We start from the raw sequence: 20207 nt of genomic DNA, 5'->3' as shown, positions 1-20207 counted from the left end.
AAAAAAAAAAAAGACTTGTGCTTTTTGTGCTGCCTGGCCAACTGGTCGGACCTCCAGGCAGGGGTTTTCTGTAGCGCAACTCCAACCCCCCGCTTGCGAATTTCGCGTCCCCGAAATTTTGAGATTGGAAAAGGGTCCCCCGTCTCATCTGAAATTCTTGTATCGCCCAAGGGCGCAAGGTAAATGGAGTTCCATCGCACCATTGCAGGCTCTAAAACGATAGCGCCAAGCAAGGTACTGTACAGTTGCCGACCGCGCCGAGGAAAGGTCTGGTCCAGAGTGGCACTTGACAGTTTTGGGCCGAGATGATTGAACCCTGTTGGTTCCCGGTGCTTCCGTCCAGGGTTCAAGTCATTCGTTTCTTGGGCGAACAGGTGCTGGGCTTGACTTTTTTTCTTCTTCTTTCCTGTGAGAAACAGAATCAAGCCAAACTATTTTTTGTCTGTTTATTTGTTTGTTTGCTTCTAGAAAATCGCAATTCCGTCATCTTGAATCAGTGCTACTCTATTTTTTCAACTTTTATAGTCTGTTTCCACAGCAGACTATTGTGACACAGTCTCCGTTATCTCTGTATTATTCAACGCGCAGCGCTTGGCATACCTAGGTTCCCAATCAGGCAAGCAAAAATCCACCCGGCATGGACCGGCTCCGATCAGTGGCTGCCGAAGCAGCTCGGCCGTCTCACGACACCGAGGCAACCGTCGTCGTCCCGCAAGACGTCGAAGGCCAGCCAGCGCTGCCAGAAGACGCAGTAGGATCGGGCCAAAAGACGTACGACCACGTCCGGCCAGCGCAGAGGCCGACTGCCCACCAGATCTTCTACATCCTGGGCATGCACGGCATCGGCGCAATGCTGATATCAGGCGGCATCAATTTTGGAATCGCATACGGTAAAAAGAAAAGCCCAACCATAATTACAAGCGACGGGCCCGCTCCCAGACTTTGCTGACGGATAAACTAATCCCCCTCCTCCACCCCTTTTTCAGCCATGTACGCCAACCAAGATCCCGATACCCACCCAATCAGGGTCTGGCAGTTCCCCAACACCCTCGCCGGCGACACGGCCGTGACCATCATCATCCAGTGTCTGGTGACGTGGTTCATCGAGAGCGCCATCCTGAAGGCGGACCTCCGTGGCAACAAGGTCGAGCCCCTCAGGCTCCAGGCTCTGCCTCGGCCCAAGTCCCGCATTCTGCGCTGGCTGTTCCTCCTCGACGACGACCGGTCCGCCGCCCACTGCACGGGCAACGGATCCAGGGGCTTCGTCGCCTTTGTCGTCGCCCAGGCCCTCAGGGCCCTCCTGCTGGCCGTGCCCAGCGTCCTGCTCCTGTGGCCGCCGTCGGTCGGCGCCCTGCTGTCGCTCGGCTCGACCCGGTACGGGAACGATCCGGTTTTCGACCCGAAGTGGGGGCCCGAGATCTTCAAGGGTGTTCTGGGCGGCGTCTTGGGTCTCTTGACTACGCCTCTCAATGCGATTTTCTGGTTGGTTAGAGCTGCTTGGGGCGAGACGGCGGAAATAATATGAGATTTAGGGCTTTTTTCCTCAAATATCTTGTTGTACTGGTTAATACTTTTAATGCTAATTAATGGCGGTTGAGCCGCAACATCACAATTCACCCTTCTGTGCATAAAGATTCCTACCGTATGCATGCATCCAGTCAGCCAATCAAGCCTGGGGCTCTGGTGTCGCACCATGATCAGATTTGGAGCTTGCTGACTCTCACCCATAGTCGTATTCGGTAATTCGATATAAGTGCAGAATCAGCCATGACAGGCTGGCCAATGAGGTCATGACAACACTGACAAGTCGCACGAGATTGGTGGGTTAATATATCATGGATGACACAAGGTCTATTTACAAGGCCAATTAGCAACTAGCTCTATTGGCCAACTGTTCACTGTCTGTCTGGTTCTGTAGGTCCCTCTGAGAAAAGATGACATCTCCGCGGTGCCTTGTCCACTAGTCTAGTCTTTCTCTAGACTAGCGTACTAGTCCGATGTAGCAATAGAACAGCATAAGCAGGAGACTTCCAAGTAGACTGGAGCTACCAAGATAGGCTATATTTCCATCCAATTACCCCGACGTTAGTTAAAATGTTTGTGGATAGAGATAATTTAGGCCTTTCAAGTAATGGGGTCTAGGATGGCTCTCATGTTGCGTGTTCATGAACCAGACTGCAATCACGAAAGACTAATTTTTTCTTTGTCGTCTGAAGGCAGTATTATTGTTCATGAACAGCAAAACAAGTGCCACAGGAGAGTTGCTGATTACTTACGGGCGGCGCTGCCGGTACCACCACCAGCGCTGTTTCCACCGTTTCCGGTGCTGCCGGTGGACTTTTCGGCCTGTCGCAAAACAAAGATTTCTCCACTGCTGTCTGAACTCATAAAGATTCGACCTTGAGAATCGACGGCCAGTCCGACGGGCCTAAAGCAGCCTCGTGGACAGGCGGAAAGATCGGGATTGGACATGATGTCTGACGTTGCAGTACGGCTATCAGGGCGCTCCTTGGGTTCGCCGTTTTCGAACTGAATGCGCGAGAGGCGGTATCCGATGGGATCCTCACGATTCCCTATCACATTTAACAGTCAGTCTCGCCATGTTCAGCAGCTTGCAGATATGCGAGTTGTTTCCATATGCAATCTTCTTACAGCTTCCATGAAAGCTAACATAGGCCTCGCTGCCATCTTTTGAGAACTTCATGTCAAGGGGCGCAGTGTGGGCCTGCAGAGTGTCCAGATAATCCTCATGTCAACAATATGAACCTGTAGAGTTACGCCAGAACCTCACGCCCGGGGGGATCAAGGGTAACAGACCTCAAAGGTTAGCCTGGGTGCTTGATAATCCTTGGCGCACTTCTCATCGTTGACCCCGTCGATGTTACCGAGAGCGAACTGGCTACCGGTTGTCATATTGCCGCGGTCAGGGATGTTGGTGTCCCACAAAGCGAAGCAATCGGGGTAGCCATAATTGCGGCCGTGCAAAGAGCTGTCGTTCAGTGCACCGTGTGAGTTCATTTCCTCTCCCGGGTTGTCGCGGTGAATGTCTCGACCCATCCTCTCGACATCGTCTGCCGAATTCTCGACACTGTAGATGCCGCCGGTAACCGGGTGCTCTGCAATGCCCACAGAATTTCGCAAACCCCAGCCGATCAGCGTGCCCTCGGACGCATGGTTAAAAGGTCGACCGTTAGGCATGTTGTTGAGGTCAAATGCGCGGATCTGTGATATTCCCGATGCTACGTTCCGAGTCTTCATGTCCATATTCTCGGCCGAGCCGCGAGAAACAAGAAGCATACCCTTTTGTTTACGCGAGAGCATCAGGGTGCGACTTGTGTGGCCTGAGTTGGTCATGTTCTGAACCAGCGTCTTCCTGTCACTGACGGTTCCTGCGGCGGCATCGTAATTCCAGGAATACACGACATCGGCAGTTGAAGCATACAGCGTCTTTCCGTCATCGGAAAGCTCGATGCCGTGGTTCAGCTGCAAAGAGATTGCGGGATTAGTACGACAAAGTCAGAGCAACTCCATGCTATCGACGTTTCAGACGCATGTAAATGGATCACCAACCTCGCTCATCTGCACCAAGGATTCGGACTTGTCCACATTGACGCAAACGCCGCCGTCATCTTTCCAGGTTATCCTCCGAATGCCGCTCCTTCTTTCCACAACCAAGAGGTTGCCGTTGTTGTCCAGCACGATGCCGCGGGGAGAGGTAAGATTGTTAGCGGCGAGTTGTCCGACCCATCCACCTCCGAAAACGGGCTTTCCATTTGCCGGTTCTAGAACTTTGGCACAGGCGCCAGAGTTGCTCTGGGCGCTGGCCACATTAGCGTGACAGAGCAGACCCAGTGTGGCCACTGCAACTATCCTGGTTGTCATTTTGGACGATACTCTGCTGTCGTAGGCGAGATTGCAGATTTGAATTAATGGGTAAGTACTTGGGCGTTTTGGTTTATAGGAATGGCTTCGGTTTGAAGCCTGACACAGGGTTCTGGTCTCGGGAGAGGAGAAAAAGGGAGGATAGGCCCCAAGAGGTATCTAGATGCAGGCGCGGTGATGGAATGCCTGTTTACAAGGCGGCCAAAAGCTAAATTGTTTCAGCGTTCCATTGAAGCAACGGCGGTCAATCGGATCAAAGCGTCAAACGCCTTGTCATAATGCATTCCCGCTTGTTGGTGCTGGGCGTTCTTGGCAGGAAGGTAATCATTAAAATGCCATTTGGTTGCGGGGATGCCAAGAATTGCTACACGTCATGGGTCTGGTACTTGAATCGTTACATGCCAATCCGGCAGGCACGACGCATCAATTTGTTCCCAATCATCTCATATCTGGACTTGGAAAAGATGCTTTACGGCAGTACAAATTTGTTGGCAGCAACCAACACCGAAAGGTGCTTGCCTTCTTTGGGGATGCAGGCAATCAGCCATCTAGGTCCTTGCAGGGTGCCACACAGGATATCTGAGCTAACTAAATTAGGGTCAAGCCTAAGCAAGTTGAGTGGGATAGCAAAATCTGATGGACCCAACGTTCATCCAATTCTACTGTACTTGATTTACTACGTAGGTGTGCATTATCAACCACCTGGACATTCGTCCGTTCTCACACCTGACATCATATATTCCCTCACAACCAAATATTTCGTCTCAAGTCCCCGAACATGCTGATCCCATCAGCATAATCAGGCCTCTCACTGGTGTTCTGATCTCTAGACTCCGACAACGAGCGCAACGAAACCACCGTGCTGTTGCCGCCGTCAGTCGCTCCCACTGGGGTCGGGAGATCAAAGGGCTTTCTGTCGGCATAACAGTTCGTCTCGGTCTCGTCGGGGATCTTTCCTTCCGAGATGTAGGCCTTCATCAGAGCCTCTGTGCAGCTGCTCGCATCTGCGTGCGTCCCATGCCCGTAGCCGTGGTGCACGACAAGCCTCAGGTTGTCTCTACCCATCGCCTCGAGCATTTTGCGCCCGTTGGACAAGGGCGTGGCTGGGTCGTGAGTCTGCGCGATCAAGAGCATCGGGTTCTTCAACTCCGCGGTCAGGTTGCCCCTGTAAAGCTCCACAGGTGGCCCAAAATTGTCCCTGTAGTGTCGGCAGTATAGAATCTGCTGGCTTCTCAGATCGCCGGTGAACCACGCCGTCTCGGTCATGTTTGCCCGTAGTTGCTGCCACCACTCAATCGGTTGCTCATCGTTGTCGTATGAGTCGCCGCACATCACCAGCTGTGTGAGCTCCGAGGTGTCAGGGGTGGCGGGATTTCTGGGGGGAGATTCCGGAATGTAGCGGAAGTACACAAGATCCTCGAGCATGTTGGTCTCTCCCTGCTCGAGCCCCCAAAGAATTGCGGCTAGCAGGGGCCACGCATTCGGTTGATACATGCCGTTGAGCAACAAATATGCCATGTTGGTGAAGGTGACTAGGCTTGCCCCAGTCGAGCTCGAGAAGGCTGGTAGGGGATTTTCGGCCAGTGATGCCACCAGTCGGCGCACACGACGTTCCAATCCTGACACGGTAACTGATCCGTTTCCTCCATCACTCAGCGACGGCCTGGCAAGGTGGCAGTTTAACGGTCCAGCTTTTACACATTCACCCAGAAATCCCTCCTTCCACGCGTCCATCACGTCGTCCAAGGCGGGGACGACAAAGCTTGTCGTCAGGCGCCACTCCAGGGTGAAGGTGGGACCGTCCAAGATCACACGACCGACCTTGTCCGGGAACATGTTCGAGTATGTCTGCCCCAGCTCGGTGCCGTAGGATATTAGGTAGGCCGTCAGCTCAGGCTCATCGAGGGCCTTTCTGATTTCATCCATGTCTCGCGCCACGAGAGCCGTTCCCACAAAACGACCGAGGTCTCCGAGCCTAGCGGCGCATGCTTGCATGGTCGCCTTGGCCATGGCGTCCGCATATGCAAACTGCGTCTCGGATGCCTTGCCAGGCTCAATCTCTGGCCACAGCGATGATGCCCACTGCCAACGATCAGCATAGGCTGGGTGGGAATAACAATCGGCAGCCGGCTGGGTTGCGTTGACTCCGCGAGGATCCCAGCTCAAAACGTCGATAACACCTCGGCTCATTCGTTCCGAGAGCTGCTCCGCCGCCAAAGCGACATACTGCACTCCGCTTCCACCGGGACCGCCTGGGTTGATCACAAGGGTCCTCTCGCTCTTTTTGCCGGCCGTCGATGAGTTGGATCCGGCAGGGGCCAACCCCGATGCCTGGTATTTGCTCACAGCCAAGCGGAAGATGCGACTCTCGGACTTGTTGTTATAGTCGAATGGGACGTCGAGGTAGCCACAGAGGTCTACCAGAGGTCAGAATGGTAAGCATTGTGTGACAGATGATGAATGAGAAATGGAACAGAAGAAAAGCCAGAACCTACAGATTCCTCTGCCCCTGAATGGGTCATCTGAAGTTTCATTGACGCCGCTCCTAGGGCTGCCCCAGGTCCAGCGATTGGGGTCTGCATTGAAGAGCTTTTTCCAGGTCCGAGTAGCATTCCGATCTGATAGTCTTGGCGGGACTGTCTCGTTGGTGCAGGGGATAAAATGGAAGGGGTCGTCTTCCACAGGGAAAGTGCCATAGGGTGCATCCTCTCGTCTTTGCACCTTTGGGGCCGCATGCCCTAGCCCTGGATAGGCATGAGCAAGGCCCAAGAGGGCTAGGTAACAAGCGATGGAGGTCTTCATGGTGAATGGTGAGTTACTGACTGAACACCCCGTCTTTAACAAGGTGGTTATGCCTGCCTTCTACTCTGGAGATGATAAAATCGAGCGAGGACTGATTCTCACTTATATACATAGTGTTCACTCCTGTAACATGATGAGCAGATAAATCCACTTACACCCCCAGACGCATGCCAACTGGGCATTGAATTGGCAAGTGTAAAAAAGCATATACGAAATTTCTCATATTGATGACATACTATCCGGGGTATACCCGTCTCGAAGCGTCAATAGGGCCTATCACCGTCGATATTCAACAGTATACGCACGCAAAACCGGGCTTCATCCGCCAAGAATTACGCCGTCTGCAGTCAGCATTGGCGGGCTTACACCATCACCATAATGCCCCACGGGGGTGACGAAAAAACGGAACGATCCTTTTAGGATGCAACCCACTAACATGGACAGAACGGGGTTGGAAACCCCTGCTCTTTGGAACCACATGGCATCACAAAGTGGAAAAAGGTGCGTTTGGGGATGTTTTTCGTTTCTGGGGAATGGCTACAGCCACTGTCAAAAGACGTAAGAGTATACGTTTACATAATGTCGAATCACTTGATTCTCGGCTCCAAGTTACCCTGAAGCGGTGATCAGGCACCGTTATTTTTTATACTTGTCTTCAATTGCGACCACGACCATGGGATAAGGCAGACAGTCGGATGGTATTTTTCTTTTTTTGCCCGCTCCTGTATTGTCTTAAATCCTTCCCGTCTTGATTCCTTCTGGGCCAATGTCATCCGCTGTCCACTTCGTCCCACTACTTCCGTCATCAAGCCTGGCACTCGCATCCGGGGTTCTGTAGTCCTGACCGGCGTATCGGCATGTCTTGGCATGCTTTCTTCCTAAAAAAAAAAAAAAAAAAAAAAAAAAAAAAGGGTGTGGATGTTTGTTATCGGCTAGTTCATCCACGGTGCGTTCCGCAGGGCTTCGGCCTGAATGGCCAGGATTGGACGGGCCATCTCGAGGTATTGGGGACCGAAATCTTTCAGCATCTTGTCAAACTGCTCCAAGGACAGCCCACTATAGATCGTCTTATGATGGCCCTGGACAGCATCGAGAGTGGCCGACTTCCAAGCACCCTTCCACTCCTCGATGGCCAGCCGGGCGCCCTCAGAGCAAGGGCGGACTTTGGTGGCAACGAGGTAAAAGGAGGACCGCGTGGCGTGTGTCTTGGCGGACTTGAAGAGTTTCAGCTCAGAAAAGGACGCAAAGTAGCTCAGCGTGCAGAAGCTGCGCAGGGCGTCTACCTGATGCATGAGGGCGACGATTGTGCCGCCGGTCCGTATCCTCTGCAGAGCCGTGACGAGCTGCGACGCCGTCAAGCGCGCGGCCTCACCGCCCTCTCGGTAGGCGCTGCGCTCCTGGTTCGGCAGGACCTGGCCGTCGCAGAATACGAGGTCGAACTTGAGGTCGGCAAAGGGGCGATCCGAGGAGAACTCGGCCGCGTCCGGGTGGTCTGCCGGGATTTCGTCGGGACTACAGCCCATTTCTGAGGCGAGCATGGTGATGTCGAGGAACTCGATGTTGACGCGGGATGCAAGCTTTGGGCCTTCATCGAGCACGCGCATCTTATGGCCTCCCTCGTCCTCGGGCAAAGTGATGCCGTACACAATGGCCTTCGGGTTCAGTTTAAGGGCCACACATGCGAAGCCGCCGGGTGCTGTACAGAGATCCAGCACCGCAGGGGTCCTGGGGGAGCGATGGTCTCGGCCTCTCTGTACATTGAAAGCCGATGTAGCTTTGTTTATCTGGAATCCAAGGCCTATCATGAGCTTGTATAATGCCAGATGACTCTTCTCGCTGGCGTTGTCGGCCCTTTTTCGTTGCCTGTTGAAGTGTTCGTCTCCCTTGTTGCTCTTCCAACCCTTGTTTTCGTATAGCCTTGCTTAGTAAAACTGGGGACGGATATGGGCGGAGGAGACTTGTGGAAAAGTATGTAAGTGGGCGAGGAACCTACTTTCTCTCTCAGCGCGAAAGCATCCCTGGTCTCTGGCAGATTCTCCAGCAGGTACTCTTTCAGCTTGGCAGCAGGTGTAACGGCGTCATGGTCTGCTGGCATGGCGGTGTCTTGGCTTGTTTGATCAGGCTGCTCGACGACGGACTCCATCGTGTACCTTTATCACCAAGCTGATGGGCGTTATTTAACTTTTTTCTACAATGCTGATACTCTGTGTGGTATGGTGTGACACAAGGGTGGGTGGGTGATTGATGTGCAAGGACACTGGGGAGAAGCATGGAAAATATACCCCGCCCAAGCAGATCAAACGGCCTGGTCGAATAGACTGGCTTCAAACAGCATTTTTCTTTGTCAGTGCAATCTGGTCTCAGAATCTTATCTTTCTTTCCCAGATCTTGATCCAACGCCAGCACAGCATCTGAAAGCTATCCGTCAAACACCAGCCACTAGTTACAGGAAATGGGTCATCAGCAATGGATCAACAGGACAGCACGCTCAAGAACGACCCTGGGGCCCTTTTGTGAGCTCTCGCTTAGCTCACTTAACCTATGCAGGATTAAAACGAGGCTTTTTTTTTCCGAGCTGCGCAGCTCAAAGATATTTATTGCGAAGCGCTCGACTTTCAACAAAGACAACAATAAAGACAGCATCCAAATACCGAATCAACGCGTATCAAATCAGCCTTGATGAGGTGGCAAAGATTAGGGACAATATCTTCGATGAGCTCCAGAGCTTGATTGACGTGCGTGCGGCGGCACAACTTCACGGCAAGTGTTGACAGCTTCAAGGCCAGGGCCGATATATATCAGTCCAAGCTACACACTATCCTGAGGCTGAGGCTGAGTGCTCCTCAGGATGTAGTGAGGGATATCAAGGAGAAGGAACTTCCCCAGGACGTGGAGGGCACGGTGCAATGCGCATGCACAAGGTCAATAAGCCTCACGGGAATATACATGCAGAGACCAAGGCAGGCTTTCTAGACGACGGAACCAAAGTCAACACCAACTCACTGTCGTCTTTCAAAGCTGGAATGCTCGCCAAAACATAGGAATTAAGATCTCAGGTATTAATCTTCAATTGGAAAATGTAAAAGTCAAACAAAATCTTAGTTACTCCTTATCCACAAGTCTCTGGGGACATGAGGGAACAACACCAGATATCGTGCAAATGACTAGCACTGCTATCACTTTTGTCGAATGGCTAATCTTGGCAGTCTCTGGCTTTGTAGTGAGCGACAAACAAAACATGGCTCTACTCTTTTTCCGTGTCATAAATGTATGTGAAGATGCTGACTGCCATCAGAAAAACAAAGAGAAAGAAAAAAAAAACAAATCCCTCTCCTTGGACACAAGCATATAAATTCTCAGCCGGTCGGTTTGCTCCTATATTCTCACCCTCTCTCTTTTCCAAAGCTTCATCCCACAAGACAAACTGCAAATCTGAAAAACAAAGCCTCTCATCAAACCACCAAATTTATTTTTCCTGACACAAAACATGTCCTCTAAGCCATTTGAAGAATTTCTAGTGGCGCTCGGCCAGGCAGCGCTGCGCTTCCACGACGGCTTCGCCAACATGGAGATGGCTCTGGCAGATTTCAGATGGCACATAACCAACCAGTCCCCCAACGAGAAGGTGGTCGAGTCAGAAGGCAGTCTGGAGACCGAGCTCGCCATGGACGAGGCCTACGACCGCATGGGGCCCCAGATCAAAACGCTCAAGCGCTTGCTGGAACGGGTCAATGAATACACGACCGAGAATGGATTTCCTATCTGGGAAGAGGTCCAACGTCCTTCTTGAGGGCATCATGGAAAAAAAAAAAGAAAAATGGCTGTCAAATCTGGAGTGTTTCACCATATGGCCGAACATTGACAGCAAATGGCCTCGACCAACAACTGGACGTTGACCTATATCTTGATGATGAGAAGCACAACTTTGAAGGAAAAAAAAGACTTATCCTTGCCGGTTCGAAAGCGCCTCTAGAGAATAAACATAGATAAGCGTTGGGCATTTCGTCTTGTGAATGGGAGATGCAACCAGTGCCATGCATACCGCTTGAGATTGTGGGCAAGGAATATCATCGACCCATGGATCCTGAAGAACTGAGAAGCTGCACTTTCCATTGCCAACGGAAATAGCATTTTTCTTTAAAACTATCCCATTGAGCCCATACACTGAATCTGCGGCAGAAACACCTTTTTAACCCTCCGAATGTCGATATAGTACAGCTTTATTAACCATTACCCGGATTAGAAAAGTATATCCGTCCCGTTTTTTTAACAAACAACAAAAAGAAAGAGAAAAAAAAAGCCAAAAGCAAATTGCGTATACTACCCCTACCGGCCCCTACAGAATGGTACAACGCCACCAGCGCCACGCAACTGCTGCCTCTGGGCTGGAGGTTTCCACCACGCTGCCGTCCGATCTTGTAATGTCTTCCTCGAACTGGAGCACAATGGCCAGATCGACAGTGGATTCGTCCCGATAGCAAGAGTCGAGCCCGAGCTCAATCGACAGAGACTCCAAGTCCAGCCTGATCTCGCCTTGGCTGCCCGTGGAAGAAAACGTGTGCGGGTTGGAGACGGGCTTGTCCATGGCAACAATGCTCTTTACGGCGACCGTTCGCGTGTCTTCCAGATTGGAAGACCGCGCAAATATACCTAAGTCGGGATGGCGCTGTCAGCACTCAAAAACCGCAAAGAGTTTGGAAGACGGAGCAGCTGCTACAAGGGGATCAAACAAAAACGTACCTAGGGTCCCTAGAGCCTTCAAGGAGACAGACATTTCAACGCCGGCCGGTCCATGGTCTCCAAGATACTCAGAGTAGCTCACACGCGACAACGCGGCGGCTGAAGCCATCTTTCCCACGAGTCCCAGTGTCGCGACGGCGAGTCCGCCAAGCTTCGTGATAGGGTAGGCCGTGAATAGCTCAAAGCCACCCTCTTCCAGCCCGATCTCAATCACCGTCTCTTGGTCGGCTGGTGCTATCATCTCACCCGTGCTGAAGCGGGAGATGACAAAATTGCCCTCGCTGGCCTTTTGCCCATCAAAAAAGTCGGCGAGCCTGACCTGCTCGCCCAGCAGGCTACCTCGATTGCACACGTTGAAGACACCTAGCATGCCCACGTCTTGGTGGCCACTCCGCACCCGGAGCAGCCTCTGCGCGCCGTGTCCTCCATATGGCCACAAGGTCCTGCCGGCCTCATCGGACCGGAGCGCGATGGTCCTCCCATCCGCCGTCTGGGCCGTCATCTGCTTGATTAGTTGCAGGTCGTGGTCGCCCGGCGCGTCCGTGATGTATATCGGACCGCCGGACATGGACCTGGCCGCGGCGTGCAGCGCGGCGTACTTTGGCGTCGTGGTCTGGAACATGTCCCAGTCCAAGAGGACGCCGAGGTGGCGCATAAGGAGCGCGTTGTGGGCGTTGCAAAAGACGTGCCACGTGTGCGACTCGACCTCGTCGGGGAAAAAGTCGTCCGAGTTGCGCGCCATGAGCTTGGGGCCCTCTTTGGGTCCCTGCTGCACGAGCGAGTGCAAGATTGACTGGGGAGTTTGGGCCATGCAGGCAATGGCACGGCCGCCAAAGTGCTTGTCGGCCGCTGCGGTCCAGGCGTCCTGGTAGGGCCTGATGAGGTTCTTCCGGTCTTGGGCATGTGCCGGATAGTCGAGAAAGCCCTGGGTGTCGACCTTGGCGGCGCTGACGCCGCAGTCGGCAAGGAAGCTGTAAAAGTCGTCGTACATTCTGTAGACATCTTTGCCGTCAACCGTGTAAAAGTCGAAATCTTTTGGCTGAACTTCTGCCTCGTCTCGCAGCTGTATTTTCCGCATTTTGTATTTGCCGGCTATCTCACCGCTGGGTGACATTCCGCCCCAGTAGCCAAAGATGCCATGCCACATGGCAATGTTGCGAATATGCGGGTTTTGTTTTCGAATCTCTGATATGAGCCCCTTGAGGCCATGTGGAAACCCTTCCTGGTTCGCCTCGAACCGTTCCCAGCGGCGGCGAGACGCATCTGACCTGTCGCCGTCGAGGGACTGCCAATTGTCATCGATGATCAAGTTGGTTATGTTGACTCCACTCTCGGAGAGTCTAGTCAGGGCGCCCAGAATCTTGTCTTGACTGAGATCCTGGCCAAGGCTGTTCCATGTGCAATATGCAAAACCATCGTTCCAGTCATCGAGTGGCGCCGCGACCTTGGTCAAAGAGTGTTTAGGGCCTCCATTTTGCGAATGACCATTCTGGTGCCCGTTCCCGTTGTGGAGCTTGGAAGAAGCCATCCGCTTCGCCTCTGCCATGACGCTACTCAACGCCTGCTCAAAGTCTACCGCGACAGACACGAGCATGCGAGCCTGGCCATCATGTTCTTCTTCTTCGTTCCTGGACGTGGCAACCAGGGCACCCTCGTGATCCGTGACCAGTGTCGTGATGCAATTATCAAGGCCGCAGACCGGAAGCAGGACGACGTGGAAGCCGTCCCTTCTCAGGAAAGACACGAGCACTGCTTCTTTGTCCAGCTGCATGAAATCCGCCCCTTGTCTGGGACCAAACCAATTCAGATTATGCCGTACAGTCGCAAACCACAGCGCGCAGTCCGGCTTACCCAGCCTTCTGCTAGTCCGTCCAGACTCTGGCCCCTGGGCTGGTGGGATGGGCGCCGCGAGATTCCAGACCATGCAGTCGGCGATTTTGTCCTTCTGCCCGACGATAGACGCCGTGAAGCCCGACTCGGTGATTCCTTCAAGGTAGTGACCGACATCTCGGCTTGGAAACCCGGCAGACTGGAAGAACACCTCCCCATCCTCGATACCCTGGAGGTCTTTGATCCACAAGGTCCGGTTGGTGTCCGTCTCGAGCCGCAGCGTGAACCTGAAATTCGACTTCTCCGGCAAACGAGGCATCGAGCCCCGGAAAAGCCGGCGGTCCTGCTGATCCGAGCTCACGAGGCGCGTCTTGTGTTCCCGTAGAGGTAGCTCGCTCCACGTCTCCCCGTAGTTGTGCCAGATGCAGACGCCATTGATGACGCCACCGTGCTCCAATTCCAGAGCCGGCACACCCACGGTGAAGGTCGCGTCTTTCTCCTTCAGTATTGTGGCTGATCCCAGAGGCGGATCGCAAGTGACGATGGATGATTTCCACTGCGCCATGTTTGTCTGTCGTCTGCTACGGGTACACTGCGCTGATGGTTTGCTGATGGTGGTTCGGTCCAGTACAGTGTATGGGCTGGAGGGCTGTGACGCAATCAACCACGCGGCGGGTAGCGTACCTGGGGGCCTCTTGAAGCTCGTCAGAAATTTCAGATGTCAATAAGTAATGTAAGGAAAGAAGCAGATGAGCTGTCAAGTTTATTGAGAAGCAAGGAAACCGTGAGGGGAATACGAGGTGTACCGTGTGAGTTGCTATGTCATGTACAGTGCATGAACCGGTGGCAGGCTGTGTGTGTGTCTCGGTCAGGTTTCGATAGACGGGTTCACATTAAAAGCTACCTATCGCCCAGATCACAAAAAACGAAGGCAATCGACCTGCTGTTCAGTTTCATGATTTACCAAGAACCTGCTTCGCGAGTGAACTCCCCCACTTTTTTTTTTTTTTTTTTTTGTTCTGGTAATCAGTGAAATGAAGCTCAGCTTGTGGCCATAAAGACACCGCGGCCGTTGGTGCCAACATACACGGCGCCAGGAACGTTGCCACTACCCGCAATGCGACAGTTTGCCATATTACCGAAACCTTGGCGATCGCCTTGGATATCAGTCCAAGGCCCAGTGCCGGCTTTCGCGCTAGCATACAGCCTCTGACCTGCCGGCCCATTACCAAAGGCATACAGCGTCCAAGAGTTGCCAGTCCCCATTCCAAGGCCAATGTGTTGCGTATCTGTCAAGCCCGGCACGGTTTGGAAGGTTGCACCAAAGTCAGAACTCTTGTAGACGCCCGCGTTGGTGGATACAAAGACCGTGCCCTCAACACGAGGGTGTGCGGCAACGTAGCGTATTCCCGAGGCCGATCCAAGCGAACCTGCAGCACGTGCAAATGTAGCCCCAGCGTCCGAGGACACATAGAGGGCCCCAGATCCAGAAGACCCGGTGTAGAATACACCCGCCTTGCGCCTGTCTGCCGCGACAGCCATTGTTCCTGCCAAGCTTCCCAGCCCCGTGACGGCAGAGAACGACCCCTGGTTCTGAGAACGAAGAAGGCCGCGATTCGCAGATGCCCACAGGATGGTCTCGGCGTCAGCAGAGAAGGCAATCACTCCGCCCTGAGTTGTATTGTCAGCGCCTGGATGAGCGACCCAGTTGTCACCGCCATCCGATGACACTGCGAGCATGGGCGACCCTTCCGTCTGCCCAACGCGGGCGACGACAGAAGGCTTGTTTCCGGCGTAGTCAACTCCTGAAGTTGTCACCCAGCTCGGGTCCAGCCACTGCTTCTTCGGAGACGTCTTCAGGTCCGCCGCGGTTTTGTATGTGAATCCAGTAATGTCTCCAATTGCCGTCAGTAGCTCGGACCCACCAGGCGCTGAAGCCATCTCCAAGACTGCCGTTTCTTCGACACCGTCTGCCAAAGAGTGAATCGAGATGTTGTGAACCGTGTCCCACTTGGTCAAGTCATGCCCACCAAATATCGTGAGACCAGTTCCTGCCATTACTGTCAGTACAGCAGCCTCAGTATAGTCTTGCTCATACAGCCGTTTTACGTACCGTAAAGCCAATGGTCAGGATCAACAGGGTCGATTTCAAGGGCCTCGATCATCCAGCCAAGGCGCTTCGAGTCCCTCGAAAGATGGCCAGACTCTATCCAGGGCGCCTTTTCTGCACTTATAGAGTAGTACTGGTTCATTTCGGGATAGTTTTTCCACTCCCACAGTCTCGACCATGTAGCTCCGGAGTCTCTGGAACGGAAGATCTGAGCATCAGGCCACCACGAGTTGAGTGAAGCCACCACGATGGTTCCTGGGTTTTTCATATCCACGCCAATTCCACCAAAACCATAAGTCAAGTCTGCACCCGAGACAGGTGTAATGTTCTTCCAGTTTGAGGTGTTGAGGTCGTAGCGGTAAACTCCTCCAGCGGTTCCGTCAAAGGGGCCGCTTCCGTCACTGTACGAGATGTACAGTGCCTTCTCGGTGGGCTGCAGCTTACACTTGTGCGGCAAGAATCCTGTCGGCTGGCCAGCCACGGCGCTCCAGGTGTCCCCGCCGTCGTTAGACACATAGACAGAAGTGGTCTTGTCGGCTGTGCCAACAAAAATCCTCGATGTTGCGCCACTCGACAGTTTGGGAGACGTGCTATCAAAGGTCACCCAAGCCAGACCTTGGATGTCACTGCCCGAGTTTATCATGGCCACGAAATTAGCAAGCTTTTATGGCTGAAAGACCGTGTCATGACAGCGACTGTTCCTCACCTGTTGTATCCGTTTGCGTCGTTGGGGTCGGCCACATAGGTACCAACTGCAGTAAATGACGTGACTTTGGTAAACGTCACTCCGCCGTCGGCGCTCTTCCAAAGACCGTTGCCACTCCGAGCTCCGAAGAACAGGATTTTAGAGTTGTTCGGATCGACAGCTAGTCTTTCGCCCATTCCGCGGCCGGGCATATTGCCACCGACCTTAAAGGGTAAGGTGCTGACCGACCATGTCGCACCCTGATCGGAGCTGCGGATGATGGCGCCATTGCTCGGATCCCAGCTGTTGGTATAGAGCCCCACGGCCGCATATACCTTTTTCGGGTCTTTGGCATCCACTGCTACTGCGTCAACACCCCAGCGGTTCCTGGACATGTTTGTGAATTAGCACAGATTCGACCCTTCAATGGTTGGACAATCGCTATGGACCAACACACCATCCAGCATTGGTTGCGAGCGTGTCCGTCACTGGCGTCCAAGAATCATCGGCGTTGAGCCTGTAAAGACCCCCGATGTCGGTTCGCGCGTACGCAACGCCCTTTGCCGTCGGGTGGAAGACGATTCCAGGTGTGAAGCCGCCTCCGCCGCCAAATTTGACATTCTTCCAGGTAAGAGCAGCCTGGACGGCAGTGGACGCCGTGGCAATGAAGTGGAAAGCCCGGTTCAGACGCATTTCAGCTCGAGGTGAGGAACGATGGGTGGAACAGCGTGTCTGCTCGCGTCAGGCACAACCACGGACCACTTTGTTGTAGAGCATCCATGACAGCGCTGCCAGATTATAAAGTCCTGGAGAAAAGCCCATGTTACCAGCAATGAGAGTTGCTAGTCGGCACAGCCTGCAAATGTTCCGGCGCCAATATGTGAAGTTGGCTGTTTCCCCTGAGAAAGTTAATAAGGAGACGCATAGCTAAGGGGACAAGAGACGACCGAGTGGGAGCAGATTACCTGAAAATTTCCACAAATGACAGCATCAGAATCCACGCTAATTCCGGGAAATCTTGATCCTGGTGGCGCCATGACCGATTGTTTAATATCTCGCGGGGAGCATATGGAGGGTATCCTTCCGGGATCGGTTCGGTAGGAAGCATCCGCCCGGCTGGTCTTGGCTGGGTTTCCGTTGTTAACAAGGTTTTCCACACGAATCCCGTTCAAGATATCGGACAACTGCTAGAAATCAGGTGAATGAACTTGAAAAGACTGCAAAGCAATTGGTTTTATCAAAGGGTTGACTCATGATTGCTTCGTGGCTGAGCTGGATGATTGACTTTTGAGAGAGCATGCAAGCATCCAAGTTACATGCTGCTGGTCGCTGCGCTTGGAGAAACCTGGACTGATCTGCCCCATGATCACGTGCACGAAAAGCGACGGCATGTCGCTTCACGTAACGACAAGGACGCCCCCATTAGAGAATTAGTGACCTGCGTCAAGATTTTTTAATCAGAGCAGCTTTATACAAATACAAGTCTCACATTTACAGACATTGGATTTTCAAAACAAGCGGGACAATGTTAACGGTACAGTACAGCAGTAGCAGTACAGCAGACATTGCTCCGCTTAACTTCGGCTTGCAAGACCATCTGGCAATCAGACCCACTTCCCCAACATCCGACCCCGCATTTTGGTCACGATGATTGCCGAGCGGTTGTCAAAGGTGGGTCAAGGAACAACAGCTCCTGTCTACCACTTGCTGTAAAACAGAAAGACAAGCAGACTAGATGAACCTGAGACTCGAATCTTCTGTAATTCACCACAAGGTCAAAGCTCTTGGGATTCCAGACCGATCGCCTCAGACATTCCCTCCATTTTACTAGCAGTAGTAATCAGTTTGCCTTGGTAATTTGGGCAATCAGCGACCAAGAGAGCAATCCGCTGCTTCTTTGCATTCTCTTCTTCGTTCCTGGAATTCATCAAACCTTGCCCACCAAATGGACTCACCTCCGTCGCCAAGATCGACGGTCCTTGGACCAAGAAGCCGATTGGAGCTACGACTCAATCTTCAAGCTAACATTGAGCATACTGGGCACAACGAAGCATCTCCCTCTGTGCCTATGCTGCCATCTTCCGGTCCTCCGGCTGCTTCTGCCATTGGCGCCTCTGGCGTCTTTCCTGAGAAGCAGCCTGACTTCAACAACTTCGACATCATCCACCGCAATACTCTTCCACCTCGCAGCTACTTTTTCCTCTATGGCAATGAGAAAGATGCTTTGTCGTACGACACATCCAAGGCCAAATGCCAGCGTTTGTCCGGCAAAAAATGGAAATTCAGCTTCTCCAAAAACCCCTTTGAGGGTGAGATTGACTTCTACAAGGAGTCGTTTGATGTTTCCGACTGGGACGAGGTCCAAGTCCCAGGTATGTGGAATCTGCAAGGCTATGGGAAGGGTCCGCATTACACCAACATGGACTACCCCTGGAACCCAAACCCACCCCATGTGCCTCTCGATGAGAATGAATGTGGTCGCTATGTGACGCATTTTGAAGTTGATCAAGACCTCGAGGGTCATCAGATGCGGCTGAGGTTCGAAGGCTGTGAGACTGGCCTCACTGTATATGTGAACGGTCAAGATGTGGGCTACTCTCAAGGGTCAAGGAACCCTAGCGAATTTGATGTTTCCAAATACATCAAGTTCGGGAAGACCAACACACTGGCTGTCGAGGTGTACCAAAGAACCAATGGGATCTACCTGGAAGATCAAGTAAGTTTTTCAATCGACTGGTCGATCGCTGTCCCTATAGCTAACACAAGTCGACTCATCTAGGATCATTGGTGGCTGGCCGGCATTTTTCGTGATGTATACCTCCATGCCTGGCCTAAGCCTGCTCATATTGAAGACTTTTTTGTTCATGCTCTGCTTGATGCGACTTACCAAGAAGGCACTCTCAAGGTGGATGTCCAGCTCAGTGGCAAAGCCAAAGTCCATCTAAAGCTCCTAGACGCAGATGGCGAGGAGATACTCACGTCTTCACAGACCGGCTCATCAAACGTCGTCTTTGAACTTGACGTCAATAGGCCACGCAAGTGGTCAGCCGAGGAACCGTATCTATACAACCTCATACTGTCCGCGGAAGACCACTACATTGCTCAGAAGATTGGGTTCAGAAGAACCGAGCTCATTGGTGGCGTATACTGCATCAATGGACAGCCCATCAAGTTCAGAGGCGTCAATCGCCACGAACATCACCCTGATTTCGGCCGAGCTGTGCCTTATGAATTTATGCGCAGAGATCTCCTCATGATGAAGAAACACAACATCAACGCTATACGTACCTCCCATTACATTAACGACCCACGAATGTACGATGTTGCCGACGAGCTAGGCCTTTGGATCCTCGACGAGGCCGATCTCGAATGTCACGGCTTCGGTACTTGCGGCGGTGATGCCTCAGCATATGCATCCGATAACCCCGACTGGGAGGAGGCGTACGTCGACCGGGCGCGCCAGATGGTTCAACGTGACAAGAACCACGCCTCGGTCGTCATCTGGTCTTTGGGTAACGAATCATTCTATGGCCGCAACCACCGAGCAATGTACGAATACATAAAGTCGGTGGACAAGACGCGTCTTGTGCACTACGAGGGCGACTGGGAGGCCAGATCGGCAGATATCTTCAGCTGCATGTACCGACCTCAAGACCAGATGGTCTCTTGGGGCGAGGAAAGAGATTGGTCCAAACCACTCGTCATGTGCGAGTTTATTCATGCCATGGGCAATGGACCAGGAGGCGCTAGCGAGTATGTCGAGGCCTTTTACAAGTATCCACGTCTCATGGGTGGATTTGTCTGGGAATGGGCAAACCACGGCCTCCGTACCAAGACACCCGAAGGTGAGGAGTACATGGCCTATGGCGGTGACTTTGGGGACGAGCCCAACGACTACAACTTTGTCATGGACGGCTTAATATTCTCTAATCATACGCCAACACCGGGTCTCCTCAACTATGCTAAGATCATTGAGCCCGTTCAATGTCTTCGATTGCACGGTTCCAAGGTCACTATCATCAACCGATATGACATGATCAATCTTGACCACCTGAAATGTGTTTGGTCTATCATTGGGGATGGCCAACTGATTGAGGGCGGTGAGCTAAAAATTCCAAAAGGTAAGAAGAGTCTTTCTCCTCTCTGCGCGAGCAAAAA

The 20207-nt window shown here is 52.7% G+C and overlaps 8 protein-coding genes across 8 annotated transcripts in view; 3 read left to right on the top strand and 5 right to left on the bottom strand.

Annotated features, from left to right (window-relative positions):
• Positions 1 to 637: 637 nt before the first annotated feature.
• On the top strand, positions 638 to 1525 carry PpBr36_08594 (uncharacterized protein; the record flags this gene model as incomplete). The annotated part of the gene is made up of 2 exons (XM_029895722.1): positions 638 to 890; positions 987 to 1525. The coding sequence occupies 2 exons, from the start codon at positions 638 to 640 to the stop codon at positions 1523 to 1525; spliced, it is 792 nt and encodes a 263-aa protein (XP_029747473.1).
• A 456-nt stretch (positions 1526 to 1981) lies between these two features.
• Positions 1982 to 3882, bottom strand: PpBr36_08593 (uncharacterized protein; the record flags this gene model as incomplete). The annotated part of the gene is made up of 5 exons (XM_029895721.1): positions 1982 to 2058; positions 2277 to 2573; positions 2653 to 2725; positions 2818 to 3483; positions 3571 to 3882. The coding sequence occupies 5 exons, from the start codon at positions 3880 to 3882 to the stop codon at positions 1982 to 1984; spliced, it is 1425 nt and encodes a 474-aa protein (XP_029747472.1).
• A 744-nt stretch (positions 3883 to 4626) lies between these two features.
• Positions 4627 to 6684, bottom strand: PpBr36_08592 (uncharacterized protein; the record flags this gene model as incomplete). Its single annotated transcript, XM_029895720.1, has 2 exons — positions 4627 to 6299; positions 6378 to 6684. 2 exons carry the CDS (start codon positions 6682 to 6684, stop codon positions 4627 to 4629), a joined length of 1980 nt encoding a protein of 659 aa, XP_029747471.1.
• Positions 6685 to 7616: 932 nt separating this feature from the next.
• Positions 7617 to 8827, bottom strand: PpBr36_08591 (uncharacterized protein; the record flags this gene model as incomplete). Its single annotated transcript, XM_029895719.1, has 2 exons — positions 7617 to 8585; positions 8678 to 8827. 2 exons carry the CDS (start codon positions 8825 to 8827, stop codon positions 7617 to 7619), a joined length of 1119 nt encoding a protein of 372 aa, XP_029747470.1.
• A 1095-nt stretch (positions 8828 to 9922) lies between these two features.
• On the top strand, positions 9923 to 10474 carry PpBr36_08590 (uncharacterized protein; the record flags this gene model as incomplete). Its single annotated transcript, XM_029895718.1, has 2 exons — positions 9923 to 9952; positions 10184 to 10474. 2 exons carry the CDS (start codon positions 9923 to 9925, stop codon positions 10472 to 10474), a joined length of 321 nt encoding a protein of 106 aa, XP_029747469.1.
• A 546-nt stretch (positions 10475 to 11020) lies between these two features.
• Positions 11021 to 13819, bottom strand: PpBr36_08589 (uncharacterized protein; the record flags this gene model as incomplete). Its single annotated transcript, XM_029895717.1, has 2 exons — positions 11021 to 11334; positions 11425 to 13819. The coding sequence occupies 2 exons, from the start codon at positions 13817 to 13819 to the stop codon at positions 11021 to 11023; spliced, it is 2709 nt and encodes a 902-aa protein (XP_029746898.1).
• A 476-nt stretch (positions 13820 to 14295) lies between these two features.
• PpBr36_08588 (uncharacterized protein) lies at positions 14296 to 16742 on the bottom strand (the record flags this gene model as incomplete). The annotated part of the gene is made up of 4 exons (XM_029895716.1): positions 14296 to 15314; positions 15368 to 15990; positions 16071 to 16436; positions 16507 to 16742. 4 exons carry the CDS (start codon positions 16740 to 16742, stop codon positions 14296 to 14298), a joined length of 2244 nt encoding a protein of 747 aa, XP_029746899.1.
• A 1252-nt stretch (positions 16743 to 17994) lies between these two features.
• Positions 17995 to 20207, top strand: part of PpBr36_08586 (uncharacterized protein) — a gene marked incomplete at both ends in the record, with an annotated part of 3436 nt that continues 1223 nt past the window's right edge. Inside the window, 2 exons of the mRNA XM_029895715.1 lie at positions 17995 to 18765; positions 18829 to 20170. Coding sequence (XP_029746904.1) covers positions 17995 to 18765; positions 18829 to 20170 — 2113 coding nt within the window. The remainder of the gene's footprint in view (positions 18766 to 18828; positions 20171 to 20207) is intronic.

This window comes from Pyricularia pennisetigena, chromosome 5 (genome assembly GCF_004337985.1).
Source record: "Pyricularia pennisetigena strain Br36 chromosome 5, whole genome shotgun sequence".
In the NCBI taxonomy this organism is placed as follows: domain Eukaryota; kingdom Fungi; phylum Ascomycota; class Sordariomycetes; order Magnaporthales; family Pyriculariaceae; genus Pyricularia; species Pyricularia pennisetigena.
The sequence above is the reverse complement of the archived record's forward strand: the minus strand, read 5'-3'. Positions and strand labels throughout refer to the sequence as shown.